The sequence below is a fragment of the Malania oleifera genome, chromosome 2, assembly GCF_029873635.1.
Source record: "Malania oleifera isolate guangnan ecotype guangnan chromosome 2, ASM2987363v1, whole genome shotgun sequence".
NCBI lineage: Eukaryota > Viridiplantae > Streptophyta > Magnoliopsida > Santalales > Ximeniaceae > Malania > Malania oleifera.
The window spans coordinates 316,122-332,025 of NC_080418.1; the positions used below are offsets into that span (position 1 = coordinate 316,122).

At 35.3% G+C, this 15,904-nt stretch overlaps 1 protein-coding gene across 5 annotated transcripts in view; it reads left to right on the forward strand.

Annotated features, from left to right (window-relative positions):
• LOC131148996 (uncharacterized) overlaps positions 1 to 15,904 on the forward strand; it is a 94,742-nt gene that overhangs the window by 71,192 nt on the left and 7,646 nt on the right. For 2 of the 5 annotated variants that reach the window (XM_058099008.1, XM_058099006.1), the window contains exons 12-15: positions 6,485 to 6,686; positions 11,384 to 11,478; positions 11,581 to 11,620; positions 11,889 to 12,087. In XM_058099008.1, the coding sequence (XP_057954991.1) occupies positions 6,485 to 6,686; positions 11,384 to 11,478; positions 11,581 to 11,620; positions 11,889 to 12,058 (507 nt within the window). In that variant the 3' untranslated portion in view covers positions 12,059 to 12,087. Of the gene's footprint in view, positions 1 to 6,484; positions 6,687 to 11,202; positions 11,332 to 11,383; positions 11,479 to 11,580; positions 11,621 to 11,888; positions 12,088 to 12,232; positions 12,312 to 14,339; positions 14,664 to 15,904 lie in introns of those variants that run through there. The other 3 variants (XM_058099009.1, XM_058099010.1, XM_058099011.1) reach the window with 3 other exon arrangements.

The window sequence follows — 15,904 nt, forward strand, 5'->3', positions numbered from 1 at the left end:
GAAAGTATGTTCTCTCATCAGTCACTTGTTCAGCTATTGGGGAATACTGTAGTATAAGTTGTATAACTCTCTCAAGAGGATTAATCAAGGTTGATGCAGTAACAGCCATCCCAACAAGCATTTCAGCACATTGCATAGTTGCATATTTTGCTTAGAAAGGTAATCCTCGAGCCTACATGTCATCCGATATAGTTAAGGGGATAGGAAGATCAAAGTTCCATCCAATAACTTTCCTCATGCTTCTTGACTTGACTGTGGTGTCAAAGAGCCAATTGGAAGATGTTTTTATTAACCAGGGCATTAGGAATGAATATAAAGTTGATTAGCTATCACTTGTACTATGCTTGGAGAGACCTTGGATTTGGGTAAGATGTAATCTAAAATTGTGTTGAAATTTATTCAAATCCAAATCCAAGGTCCGAACTCCATGCTCCCAAATGCAGCGTGGGGTCGGCTACATGAATCCCTTTCTGCCAATTTATGCAATCATGGATAATTTCCTTCAACAAATTCAGAGTTGGAAGGGATGGAACCAAATGAAAGAAATTATTGTCCATAAATTTGTGTAGTCAATTATGCTAGGGAGGTTTGTTCTAGATTATGCTCTATCATTCGACATGAAAAGGTTGTTGACACGTACACTCGAGAGTTACATAACCTCTCTAGGTGCGAGCTTGACGAGTGCAGGCGGCAGCATATTGTCTGATGCATTGATGGGCCTAACTTTTCATAGGTAGCGGAGATGATGGAGAGGATAGTCTATCATGAAGAAGTGGTGGAGTTGGAAGCCATAGCTGTCATTTAGGAAATTTTCGAGGCTTTTATTTGGTGTTTTTTTTTTTAGTTATTTATTTTAGGGAAGCATATATTCTTTACTTCTGGAAAGTAGGTTTTAGACTTTTATATATAATGCATGTAAGTATATATATGGGTGTAATCACTTTGAAATTGGAAGAAATTGTGTGTTTGAATTTACGGTTAGATTAGCAACTTGGAACATAGGGACACTTACTAGTAAAAGCATGGAGGTAGTCGACAGAATGATTAGGAGAAATATTAACATATTTTACCTTACAGAAACTAGGTGGGCAAGGAAAAGAGCTAGAGCAATTGAATAGGATTTTTAAACTTTGATACACTAAAAAATAAAAAATATATGAATTTGATAGGAACCATTCTACACAAGGATCTAAACTTGTAGATGTTAAAATAGTGGGAGAGACAATGGTGAAAATTAAGATGGTCTTAGTGCAAAAGATGATAAATGTCATGAGTGCGTATGTTCCTCAAATAGGCTTAAAGTAAAACCTTAAAAGTCAACTTTGGGAATATATGGATGACATTATACAAGGGATATTAAGGAGAGAAAATATTTAGGTGTAGATTTTAAGTGATCACATTATAGAGGACAATAAAGGTTATGAGAAGATAATGGAGGAGATGGATATCGATAAAAAAAAAAAAAATTTGAGGCTGGCAATATGTCATATGATATTTATAAGAATGAAAACTTGTTTTATAGGGAAGAACACTTAACAACCTTCAAAGGTAAACAAAATTGAAGTCGAGACTTTTTCTTAATTAGGGGGATAAAAGTTACTTGTGGAAGTTCAATTACAAAACATGGAGTTTTAATGTTAGATATATGCATTAAAAATTGAAAGAGAAAGGGTAGAACACTAGGTGGTGGAACCTAAAGGGAGAAAGCATTATAAAACTGAAAGATAAAATGATAAAGAATGGCGGCCAACAATAGGAGATATTGGTTAGTTCTATTGTAGAGATAGGGAAAAGAGTTGTAGTTGAATCTAGAGAAATATGTTTGAAGAGTAGAGAGAATTGGTGGTGGGATGAACTAAAAATCCGTTCAGACCAAAACAAATTGCTTAAAACCTTGAAAAAATGTAAAAACATGGAAAGCTTTGAATAGAGGCAAGAAAAAGTTGCTAAAGAAAAAAAGAAGGCTGTTGCTGAAGCTAAGCATAGAACAGGAAAAAGGCATATAAACTTGCTAGAGCTAAAGGAAGGAAGAGTAATGATTTAGGTAATATCAAATGTCAAATGTATGAAAAATGAGGGTGATAGTGTTTTAGTTAAAGAAAAAATAAAAGAGCAATGGTGAACTTATTTTAATAAGCTATTTAATGCAAACCAAGCAATATGATTAAAGTTATCATTGAAAAACAAGGAAAAGGCTAATTGAGATTCATATGCAAAATTAGAATAAATAAAGTTAAATTTGCATTAAAAAATATGAAAAGTGAAAAAGTTGTTGGACCAATTGATGTCCTAATTGAAATTTGGAAATGCCTAGGTGATACTAGAATCATATAGTTAACTCATTTATTTAGCACAACTATAAGAACTAAGAAAATGCTACATGAATGGAGGAGAAACACTTTAACACCTACATATGAGAATAAAGGAGATTCAAAATTGTAATAATTAATAACAATCACAAACTTTAAGTTATTGGTTATATAATGAAACTCTTGAAAGGGTAAGACTAAGGTTAGGGACAAGGGTTTCAAAGAATTAGTTTGGTTTTATACTTGGGAAAGCAATTACAAAATCTATATATTAATTAAGAAAACAAATTGGAAAGGAGCACTTGCTGATGGTTTTCATTAATATGGAGAAAACTTGTAATATGGTATGTTTTCTACGGTGGGTTCTGGAAAAAGAAAAAAAGAAAGAAAGAGGAGTAAGTATATGGATATCATTAAGGATATACAAGATAGAGCAATGGCTAGTGTTAGGATTATAGGTGGAGAGTCCAGGGAATTCCAAAAACAATATTGTACATTAAGGGTTTGCTTTGAGTCATTCTTCGCTGCCATAAGTAAAAAATTTTTTCTTCATCTTTACAAAAACAAAAGAAAATAATAAAAATAGAAGTAATTCAAATAAGAAAACTATGATAAAAAAAAAATTCTTTTGAAGCAAATCATTTATTTAAAAAAAGTTGATAAGCTTAACATACAAGCGAAAAAGAAATAATAATAACTTGGTCCTAGGCATCCACCATTATACCCACAGTGGATGGAGAGTCCAGGAAATTCCAATAACGATATTGTACATTAAGGGTCTGCTTTGAGTTCTTCTCTTTTTGGGTTGGTGATGGGACTCATGAAGAATATTTAAAATGTAGTGCCATGGTGTATGTTTGCAAATGATATTGTTTTGATTGATGAAACTAGAGGTGGTATAAAAAACCTAAGTTAAAGTTATGGAGAGAAGTTTAGAATCAGAGGTTTAAGATAAATAGAAATAGGTCAGGATACATAAAATGTAATTTTGTTCATGTGAGGAGGAATATTGGAGAAAAGATTAAATTGAGCAGTCAAGAAATTAATAGCACTAATAGGGTTGGATACCTTGGATCTAATTTACAAGTTGAAGGAAAAGTTGAAGTTGTAATGCATATAGTTAAAGCAGGTTGTGTAAAATGGGAAGTGCTTCAGGCATGTTCACGATCATAGAATACCCTTAAAATTAAATTCTAAGTTCTATAGAATGGCTACTAGACCATCTATGCTATATGGATTAGAATGTTGGCCAACTAAGAAACAACATATCCAAAAAGTAAAAATTTCCAAATAAAAATGCCAAGGTGGATGGGTAGTATAACTCTAAAAGATAAATTATGGAATGAGCACATTAGTTCTAAGTTAGCATAACATATGTAGAAAATAAGATAAGGGAAGGGTGGTTAAGATTGTTGGAGTGCATGCAACATAGGCTAAATAACATGGAGTGAGCTAGATAATGTTAGTGGTAGTAGGAGGGGGAGATGTAGACCTAGAATAACTTGGAGTGAGATAGTGTGTGAAGATTTGACTGCCCTTCATTTGTTAGAGGATACTTGGATCGTGCACAATGGCAGAAGAGGGTTGTAGCCGACCCTTCTAATGGGGCTCAAGGCTTTGTTTATTCTTGTTGTCTGCATGGATGGTGAGTTTGCATCACCTAACTGTGGTCGAAAAAATTAACAAAAGTCCTTTCAGTGGTTTTCCATCCGCTGTCTTTACTTCATGAGAAGGCCCAGTTCAACCTCCCCATCCATCTTTCTTGCCAGAGTTCTTATCAGAAATTGGGGAGAGTAATTGAGAGCCTCTTTCATTTCCTTAATGTTGGGAAAGTAGAGGGTGTCATCTCCCTTTTTTCCAATGACAGCACTATTTTTTGTGGAGAAGATCGCAATCAGATCCTTATTCCTAGAAGCATCTGCTTCGTTGCAGTGTGGAGTCATAAAGTCAATTCAAAAAACTAATCTTAGTGTGAACGATTAAGAAAAATAGTATTGTAACTTAAATACTTTCTTTTTTATAGGGGTACTTGAACTTCTTGGTTGTTTTAGGTTCTGCTGTAGCTACACATGTATGTCCAGATACGTTTCTTGTATTCTTTTTTGCTTTGATTTTGGCTTGATAGAGAATTTACAGAAGGATGGCATTTTTTTTGCAAGGTGGCATGGTATGAGAGCTTTTCTTCTTGGGGTTTGCAAATCCAATCTAGCTTTCATTTGGTGTCATAGCATCTTTAGTAATTTCAGGACAGTAGCAAACTCTGGTTGTGATTTCTCTCTCAGCCCTTAGTGCGTGCATTAGTTCTTAGGTTGGGTGGTTGTGTAGAGCCATGCGGAGTATGGGTGTCTGCAAGCTAAGTTGATCAGGCTCTTTCTGTGGGCACTTGCATGGTTAAATTAAAGATTCTTTTAGTTTATGTTGGTGAAATTATGATGATTGGGAAAGACGTGGATTTGGATGTTGGGCTACTGCCTGTCAATGTTTTGATTAATGGGAATGACAGTTTGGCTGAAGCAATGAAATTGCTTTGATTGATGCAGGGAGATGCATGAGGCTTGTATGGAAATGTCTCGTATGAGTATCGGATACTCAACTCTAACATTCATATTGCTGTGTGCATTCTGAGGCAGCTCATGGGTGCCCTTAACTCTTTGATCCAGAGGTTGTTCTCATGATATTTTGACACTGGGAGCTTGCTCAAGGATTTCTGTTTGATGGAAACAGCTTTTTGAATGTGGCAATCCTGATGCAAACTGTGGAATAGGAGAGCCACTTCAAATTTTATGCTTTAGTCCGAGGAAATTGGTCATTATAGCAAAAGCTATCTTTCATAGCTTGGTAGATTGGGTAAGTGTCGACATAGTGTTGAGGGTAATGACTCACGAATATCTGCACTTCTGCAGTCAAAGATTTTGTTCAAGAAGATGGGCCTTAATATAAAGGAGCCTATGAGATTTTCTGGTAACACAGTTGTTACTAATATTGCAAAAAATCTATTTCAATTATATGATACAGAACATATTCACACAGTTATACATTTAAGAAAAGATAAGTTGTGTAGGATTGATTTGAACCATATTTGAAGATAAGTCAATGTCTGGTACATATCTTTCACTGACATTCTGACACAACTGTCACACGTCAGAAGCTTCTCACAGTTGGGCTTATTTTTATTTCTTGACATATGTTGGACATGGCAAATATGAAGTGTGTGAGACTTGCATAATGAAACATGTATTATGATAAGGGGGAAAAAATAAAAATTTTAGAGGCCATGTTATAATCTTATGAAAATTTGAGAGAACTCCTGTATTTTTAGAAATGATCTGTTTTCTAAATTAGGTGAGCTTGTAACTTGCATCAATCATATTACCAAAAAAGCTTGCATCAGTCAATGAAGAGTCCAAAAAATGAATAGACAAAATTTACCAACATCAAATGCAAATCCATTGATGCTTGAATATTACTTTTTCAAAGAACCATATATGGATTAGAAGTGTGTTACTGACACAATCATATAAAAAAAAAAATATATGTTATTTTATCTCTGCGTCGTTGTCCTGTAATGTATTGAATTTTTAATATTTGACATGTCGACAAGCCAAAACACAGATTGTGTATGGACACCCTTGTCTGTGTTAGTGCTTCCTAGAAGATAAAATATCTACTTACAGTTGAATTGTATCGAGTGTGGGATTTCATTCTTTCTTAGGCAAGTTCTGCACTGTGATATTTTTTTAACCTTTCTCAGTGTGTTACATAAACTTTATGAGTTTTGTTGATTTTATTATACACTATATGGACGTAATCATCATATCCGAATAATTTTCTGCTTCTCTTTTTTCTCCTTTAACATAGTCACTTTTTTTTTTTTTAATTATAAATTTTATGGTCTGCACACATAAATCTACTTCTTCTGGCTAGAAATTTCTGCTGGTAGTGCTTCATACAGAATTGTTTTTTTTTCAAGATTGGCTTTTTTACCCCGCAATTTTTTTTTTGAGAGAGGGGGGGGGGGTGGTTAGCTTTTCATTTTATTGATTATTTTTCTTGTTTTATGTTCATTCCCATGTGTAGCTATATATTGAGCTTTCATTTCAGATGTGCGAGCTGTGCAGTTGGTGTGTGTTTACTATTTTTTTGAATTTTAATTTTAATATTAATGTAGCTTGTAGTCTGCGACAGGATGGTTCTCATACCGTGTGCTTGACAGCTTAAGATTATGTGTGGCGGTGAGGTTCCTATCAGTTTATCCAGAAACTGGTGCAGAAGACTTGCTGAAATCTACTTCTGACCACTTTGAAAAATCAAAGAGGATGCACTTCCACAAAAATGACTTGAAACTTGATGCAGATGGGCGTCGACCAGTCAACAAAGGTTCAAATTTACCAGATGCCATAGATTCCATAAACTTTGATATGTTCAACACACTAATCATTTTCATTAAGCATGCCTATTATCTAGCTTGTTTTGTTGCACTATTTTGTTTTTAATAACTTTGAAATATTGTGAAATAATTGAATTGAATCATGTTAATCAAATTTTACTATTGATGTTGTTGAATAATTGGGTAAAATGGAAGACCTTGCCTCAATAATAGGTCTCACCCTCGTTTTATAATATATGTCAAATACAATACCAATGACCTGAGAACCCTCACTAACGCTCACTTACTAACATTACTCTAACACATGCTAATAATACTTAATGACCAAATAACCATTAATACTCCCCCTCAAGCTGGAGCATATATATCATATGCTCCTAGCTTGTTACATATGAATTTCATAGGAGCACCTCCCAAGGATTTAGAGAACAAATTGGCAAGTTGGCAATCGGACTTCACATGAGTGGTTACAATGAGCTTCTGTACAAGTTTCTCCCGAACAAAGTGGCAATCAACTTCAATGTGCTTTATCTGCTCATGGAAGACTGGGTTGAAGGCAATATGGGTAGTAGCTTGATTATCACACATCAACTCCATAAGCTAAAAATGTGGAAAACCTAGTTCTCCCAACATGTTCTTCAATCTAACAGGTTCTCATGTAGTTTGAGTCACAACCCTATACTTTGACCCAACACTCAACCTAGCCACCGCAGTTTGTTTCTTACTTTTCCAAGAAGCTTAATGACCACCAACAAAATACAGTACCTGGTTGTGGATCTTCAGTGCACCTTTGAGATATCTTAAGATTGAATTGTTGCATCCCAGTGACTTTTTCTCAAAGAATCGAGAAACTGACTTACAACACTTGTTTCAAAAGATATATCTGGTCAAGTGACTATAAGACAATTCAACTTTCCAAAAGTCTCTGGTACCATCCTGAGTTAGGTAAGAGATCACCTATATTTGGTACTTGCTGTTGGGACCCCTGGGTGTATCAATAAGTTTTGATCCCAATAGTCTAGTCTTATCTAAAAGGTCAAGAACATACTTTGTCTGTGACAAGATTGTTCTCGTCCAAGATCTCGATACTTCTATTCCCAAAAAGTATTTTAATGGTCCCGAATCCTTCATTTGAAATGCAGTCTATAGGAAAAGCATTAGATCTTGGATGCCTTGATCATCTCTTGTAATCACAATATCATCCACATACACAATAAGCAAAATCCTAAGATGGAGTATGACGATAAAATATAGAGTGATCCACTACACATCATTGGAGGCCAAATTTGAGTGCGATAGTACTGAATCAACCAAACCATGCTCTTGAAGAATATTTTAAACCGTATAATGATTTCTTAAGACAAAACATTGAGCCTAACTCCTTTGAGCAACAAACCTAGGTGGTTGCTCTAAATAGACATCCTTTTGAAGATCAACATGTTGAAAAGCATTATTTACATCTAATTGATGTAGAGGCCAATGACAAGTAGTAGTTAGGGAGATGAACAAATGTATTGAAGCTAGTTTAGTAATGGGAGGGAATGTGTCAGAACAATCCAAACCATACACTTGAGTGTATCCCTTAGCAACAAGTTAAGCCTTCAATCGAGCCATGAAACCATCCAGATTGACTTTCACAGTATACACCCGACAACAATCAACCCTAGACTTATTAAGAGGAAGAGGTACCTACTCCTAAGTATCACTATCCTATAGTGCATGTATCTCTTCAATCTTTGAATTTTCTTCCACCTAGAATGGGGTAAGACTTCAGAAATAGATTTTGGAAGAGCAACAGAAGACAAAGTACTAACAAAACATCAATATGAGGGTTACAAGAAATCATAACAAACAAAATTGGAGATTGGATGTTGGGTATAACTACGTGTACCTTTTTGAATAGCAATGGGAGGATCAACATCTTAGGAAATAGGATCATCTGATGAGGGAACTAAAGGCGTAGAAGTGGAAGCTAAAGGAGGCTCTCCTCTCTTGAGTCACCCTGTGTATACATCCAAATTGAGATGACCCAAATGACGAGGACTCAAACTGAATGAAAATGTTGGAGGATTGGGCATAGATATTAGGCTAGGATCTGGAAGACAAGGTAGAGGAAGGGGCTCATTAAGGTCAACAGATCTCAAGGAATCAGAGTAGTATGATGTGGACTCAAAAAAAAGTGACATCAGCAGTGACAAAGAATTGATGTCAAGTAGGGCTATAATATTGATTCCCTTTTGATTATAGGCATACCCTAGAAAAACACATTTGATTATGCAAGGATCCAACTTATCTGTTCCTGGAGTTAACTGATGGACAAAAGACACAACCAAATATACGTGGAAGCGAGAACAAAGGAGCCTTAGGGAAGGTAACTAAATATGGAATTTTACCACCAAGGACAGGGGATGAAAGAACTGATCACCCCTTTGTTGACTCAGGAGGCAAAGGGAATACAATGATTTTTTGCCAACTGACAAGACTCACACTCAAGACTAGACATAGAACTCAAGGTAGGAACTAGTGCTGTTTTAATTTGTCTAAGGACGGATGACCAAGGCGAAAATGGACTTGAATTGGTGTAGCAGCGACCATGCAGGCAATAGGAGAAGAGGTCGACTCGAAGTAGTAGAGTCCACGAGCCTCACGTCATGTGCCATTTGTTTTTCTTGTCTTTAGATCCTGAATAATCACATAATCAAGAAAGAATTTTACAAAACAATTTAGTGCCTTTGTAAGCTTACTAGCTGACATAAGATTGAAAGGGGACTAAGGAATGTATAAAACAGAAGAAAGAGAGATCGATGGAGTAGGATTTACTGTTCCTATCCCCTTAACTATGGTTGTGGACTCATTAGCAAGGGTAGCTTGAGGTAGATTTTTAGTATATTAGAGGGCAGAAAAGAAGTTGGTTACACCTGTCATATAGTTAGTAGTAGTAGAGTCAATAATCCAAGGACTAGTGGGAGGGATACTAGATGACGTACAAACTGAAGGATTACCCTTCTGAGCAAAAGATGCAATGTGATGAGATGTTAGGATATTGATACTGTAGGAACCTTGAATACTCCTCTTCTGAGATAGTTATAATACATTGTTCACCTAAACATATGCCTAATGATGGGATTTGAGCATGCCATCCCAACACACACAAAACCTAGATATAGCAGCAAACCAGAAATACGTGGTGAACTAAATGCTGTTGGGATTCCAAAAGTGAACTTCTGGACCAACTGAACGAAACAAAAATGAGTCAATCGTTGATTCAACCACGAATGAGTCACCACAACTGGACATAATACAGCCACGACCCTACAAAATCAATGTAGAAATGTTGCTACTGCTCCAAGAGACTTAGACATAGCCCAACACACAGCTCTAACAGTACCAAACAACCTTTATATAGTAGAAAATCTGAAGAACACAGCGAACAGTATCCTCCTGGAATTCATGGACACCATCCCAACACGCAACGTTCAACAACTAGAGCAAACCACAAGCATTCAATGAACAAGAGAGAGAAAAACTAGTCAAGAACGCAGAAATACCACCGTTTCAGGCCTTAATGAACTCTATAAGCATTGACCAGCAGCTTCAGGCATTAGCAAGCAATCATTCCTGGAATGCCACACATAAGCAACTAAAAATGGTGATATTTTTGGACAAAAAAAGATGACAAACAACTTGGTATTATGGTGTGAGGAAGAATTCAAGGCATTTGGAAGGAAATCGGAGCAGAATGGTTGTTAAAAAGTATCTCATGCACCAGCGTGTGGGGTCAGCATTGCTGGCTTTCAGCTGGTGCGTGGTGGCATGTGGAGGCTCCTCTGGCTGTGAAATTTTGAGGGCTGGCATATCGGCAGGTTCTGTGGCTTGCTATGTGGTTAGTTTTGCAAAATATGATGTATTTCTTGAAGAGGCAGTAGCGTCCAAGACTTTTTAGGCGACTGCTGCTTTTTCCAGCAACTGCTGGACCTTGCTCCTAGGATTTGATGATACTGATGTCCCTTCTACAGCAGCAGGTTGCATTATGCTTTTTAGGGTTTGATTTAGTGGCATTCATGCAATTAGGGTTTAGGTTGGATCTTGCTTTGATACCATGTTGAATAATAGGGTAAAATGGAAGACCTTCCTCAATGATAGATCTCTCCCTTTATTTATAATATATGTGAAAGCATAGTACCCTTACTAACTCTCACTTGCTAACACAACTTTTAACTTGTGCTAATAATGCTAAATGACCAAATAACCATAACAGATATATTTCAAGTTTACCACACCCTAGAGTAATTCAACTTTTATGCATGTTAGTAATTTTGCAAAAATCTAAATCTCATGCCTGAGCCCCCCCCACCCCTTTTTCTTTTTTCCTGGCTTGTTCATTTATGATTTTGTATTGTCCAAATTATTCCTTAAATGCTCCTAAATTTGTCATTTGGCCTGGTTTTTTATTATTTCAAAAACTTTTCAATTAGTTTGCAAAATCTGAATTATGCTTATGGTCAGATACAAATCAAGAATGGTTGCTATGATTGCTGTAGCTACTGCTGGATTCTGCCTGCCTGTCTATTTTGCCGCCTACCCCTTCCGCACTTCTCTCTCTCTCTCACATGCAATTCAGTTTAAGATTCTGCGAGCTCATTTTTTCCAATTATCATTATTTTAGTAAATGATGTGAAATTTGTAGATGATGATGATAGAGAGGAAACTGATGACATTGATGATGAGGAAGATGAAGTTGAGGTTGATGATAACGAAGAGGAACTGGATGAGGCATTCATGGTAATGTAATGTTTGCTCTATGTCCTGATGGTGTTTCTTCAGCAGAGTGTGCATTCTATTTTGGTATCTTGATTATATGGTATTTTGTTCTTCTGTCTGTAGGCTAGTGAGGATGGTGAAATATCTCTGCAACCCCAGTCTTGTATCCTTGAACCATATTATTAAAAGCATTATTTATGTCAGAAAGGGGTATCATGTGATAGAAGTTTTCTATTTTGTGTGTGGACTCAAAATCACATAAAGTTCATGAAACCATTGTTTGTAATACTTTTCCATTGCTTTGGGGTAAAATGAATGTGAAAATAAAACAGGCTTGCCGAGAGATAGTTTTAAGTAACTAGTAATTTCTGAAAAATTTTGATGACATCGTACAATTTCAACCACCATTGGATTTCCTATATATTTTCCAGTCCTCAATGGGAATAACTTCTCAAAAAACTATTTACAAGAGCTTTTTGGTACTTTTCCATCCAATGAAGCAAGTTCTGGTAAAGTACAAGATGCTGATGGAAGTAATGGAGAATATCAGATATATGAGCAAGATAGTGATGGCAACTTCTCTGATGATGATGGCTACTAACAAACCTTTTCAAATCCCATCTTTGTAAGGTTTGTTCTGATCTTCATTTCTTAATTGAGTGCCTATATATTCCTCTTGTCTAACCGTTATAGAATATTATAGTTTATAAATGGAAATTATGAAACATGTTTATACGCAGCCACCCATAAAAGTATGTTCTGATTATATGGTTAGGATCCCCTGTTCAAAGCAAACACTTGCGGTGCGTTGCCTGCATGCAGGCAGTATAGTTCATTGTGACAGACTGGCAAATTTGGACCCAAGGATCACTTTTGCCTCAGTCCGTCAGATATCATAATGAAAGCACACCCATGAGACAATAAAGCAAAGTCCTGATCCTATCATCTGAGTATACTAATACACTCTGGGATCCATTCAGCGATCTAAGCTTAGCTGATGAGAGAACTCTTATTTCAACTATAATGGTTGTGAAGAAATATATCCCTGATGGTTAAGGGGTTGTGGTCAATAGGTAATGAGCATGGTCTTAAATTTCCATGAAATTTTCGTCGAAATTTCTTATTTCCGTCACCCACGAAATCGAAATGGTAGTCGATATCCGTCTTGCATAATTTCCATCAAAATATCAACGAATCATCCAAAATTTATCGAAATCTCGAATTTTAGGAAAATTTGCGGAAATTTTAACTATAAAATGAAATTTCATCGGAATTCAAATGAGTGATTTAGGAGTGAAGTGAAAGTTCTCTTTTAATTTATTTTATTGAAACAAAAGATTAGTACAAGTTCTTTTGAAATTATATGGAAAAATAAAATTGTAGTAACATTTTATTTAACCATTCATGTCTAAATTATCATTATTTGTATAATAAATACTATTTAAATGATTTATGAATTTCATTTGTATTAACTGAATATGTTTAATGCAAACTATCTTACAAATATGTTTGATACACGTACTATTTTACAACTTTTCCACCTCACACAAAACATAGATGCATTTAATTTGAAATATATTAGTCCTAAAACTTTTATTATCATGTTTGTTAATCATTCCTAAAGTTTCACAAAGAATTTCATGCTTTACTACTAATTTTCGTTATTTTTTTCAAATTGAAATCGAAATTAACATCGAAATCAAAATTTCTGTCGAAATTTTCATACTTTTGGAGCTTCGAAATTTGAGTCGAAATCAAATTTAAGACCTTGGTAATGAGGCATGTTCTCACTCCCACAACTAAATTCTCATGTAAGCATATATGCTACTAGTCTTCAGTGGACCAAAGTCTTCCATAGAGTGGTATCTTATACTACCCTAAAGACAATGTCTATGAAGATCTCCAATCCATCCATAGCCCAACTGCCCACATGATACAAGACACTACCATCCGGTGAGAATCTGAGGGACAAATTGGATGTTCGTCTAATCGTCTTACTTGAGAGTGAAGTGTGACACAATATTCCATATTGTTGCCCATAGGGCTTCCAATCCGTCATGGAAGGTCTAAGCACCCCCTCATGGACATCAAAAGCCCATCCTCAACTCTCCAACCTCTCCTATGGGCGTGATCTTAACTTTACATGAAATTTTCAAAAAAAAATTCCCAAAATTTTCTTCTTCCACCATCCTCGAAATTTAGATGGCAGATGATTTCCATCTTATTAATTTTTTGTCAAATTTTCACAAATCATCCAAAATTTATTGAAACTCAAAATTTCTATGATTTTTTTTAAGAATTTGACTGAAAAAAAAAAATTTCTTGAAATTGAAAAGATATTTGAAGCCCAAAATTGAAATTTCCTTCTTGATAAATCTCCTATTTAATTGAAAAAAAAAAAGGTAAAAAAATATGACAAGTAGGATGTGAATGATAACATTGAACTTTTAAAATTTATGCAGAATTAAACTTAGATATGCTACTAATATTTTTCACATTAATAGCATCTCTTATTCTGGCCTGCCTTACTAGTATCCCTTTGTATTATTTGTCTATTTTCAGAATTCCAGATGGGTAGCTAATAAGATTGAGAGAAACTTGAGAGATTTTCTTCAGTATATGGTTTGGGAGAAGAGGGATCACTTGGGTAGTTGGGTTAGTTGGGAAGTTGTTTGTAGGTCTAAGAAGGAATGTGGTGTGGGACTTGGTAAGTTGGTGTCTAAAAACAAGCTTTAATGGGTCAATGACATTGGGGATTTCCTATAGAAAAGGACCCCTTTGGCACAAATTTATAGAAGTTCAATATACAAGTAAATGTGTGGGATGCATGGTTTTAAATCGTAGTTGTGGTTAGCGTAACGTAATGGTAACGGGTGTAACAGGAAGCGGGAGTAGCGGATGTTACATAACGGGAAGCAGGTGTAATGACCGTGAATTTTTTTGAAGCATGCACAACCTTGTGCATATTAGCGTACTTGCATGTTTTTAGCTTTTAGCCCTTCTTAGAAAGAGTTTTAGTGTATTTTGAATCCTTTAGTTCGAGTAACTAAGTTATTTGGTAAGGGCAACATGTTTACATTTGTTTAAAGCACCATTGATAGAAAATTACGTGTGTGTGTGTGTGTGTATTTATACTTCTCATTGTTTTTATCTGTGATAAATTCTTATGTGTGCTAAATTAATTAATAGAGTGCTAAATTAATTAATAGAAAAAATTACATTTGACACTCCATTAATCTATTAGACACATAAGACATACAAATATAAAATAGCTAGAAAAAAAAGATGGTTGAAGTTGAAAAATATAGCACATAAATATCACATTACTAATATTATCAAAATAAAATATTTTCCTAACTAGTATTTTCAAATTGTGAATTAATGCATCTATTGTGAGTATGTAAAGAAATGGTAAATTTTGTATCATTGTCATCCTCATTATAATATTTTCCTCCTCTCGCCACATGGTATATAGAGAATGATTTATGAAAGAGAGGGAAAAAAAGAGAAGAAAAAGTAAAAAATAAAATAATTTTTTAGTGTAACAGGCTTGTAGCAGTTATGTAACCGCTGTAGCGGCCTTTACGTAACAGTTGCAGTCCATAATGGGCACTACGGCCGTGATTTTTCTTTCACCAATTTTGCAGTGTGTAACAGTATTGGCAACCCAAAAAACCGTAATGTAACGTAACGGTTGTGGCCTTTATTTAAAACCATGGTGGGATGCTAATCTGGGAATATGATATTCTTTTAGGAGTCCTTTGAGGGATATTTCTCATATTTATCCTTGTTCTATTCCTTGTACCAAAATATGTTGTGCATAATGGTTATTGTATTCGTTTTCTGGATAAAAAATTGGGCGGGTGATTCAGCAGTTTTCATTTCTTTTCCTTGTTTCTTTCGTCTTTCCTTGATGTGTAATGGTGTGGTTCTTTATCTCAAATGGGCAAAAATCTTCCACTTTCTGAGGTCTCTTCGTGATAGGTAGTGGAGGAGCTCTCTTCTTTGTTGTGTTTATTAGAGTGATGCAATCTTTCCATTGTGGGGGGATGATTGGTCCTGGATGTTTGATTCTTTGGAGATTTATTCAGTTAAATCATTTTTTGAACATTTAATTTGTGTTTACATGTCTTTTCCACTGCATAATTCTATTTGGAAGGCTAAAGTCCCCACTAAGGTCAAAGCTTTTATTTGGTTGGTTCTTAATATAGTTAACATCATCAGTCTGTTGCAGAGTAGGAGGCTTTTGTGGCTTTATCCTGTATGCTTTATGTTCTAATAGTTCAGAATCCCTCTCTTTCTTCTTCTTCTTTTTTTTTTCTTTGGGCATTTGTCTCTCTTGGAAGGTGTGAAATGAGTTATTCGGTTTGTTAGAAGGGGATTGGTTTTGTTGGGAAATGTCGAGATGTTGGCTATTTGTTTTACAGGTTTTGGTTGTGTACAGACG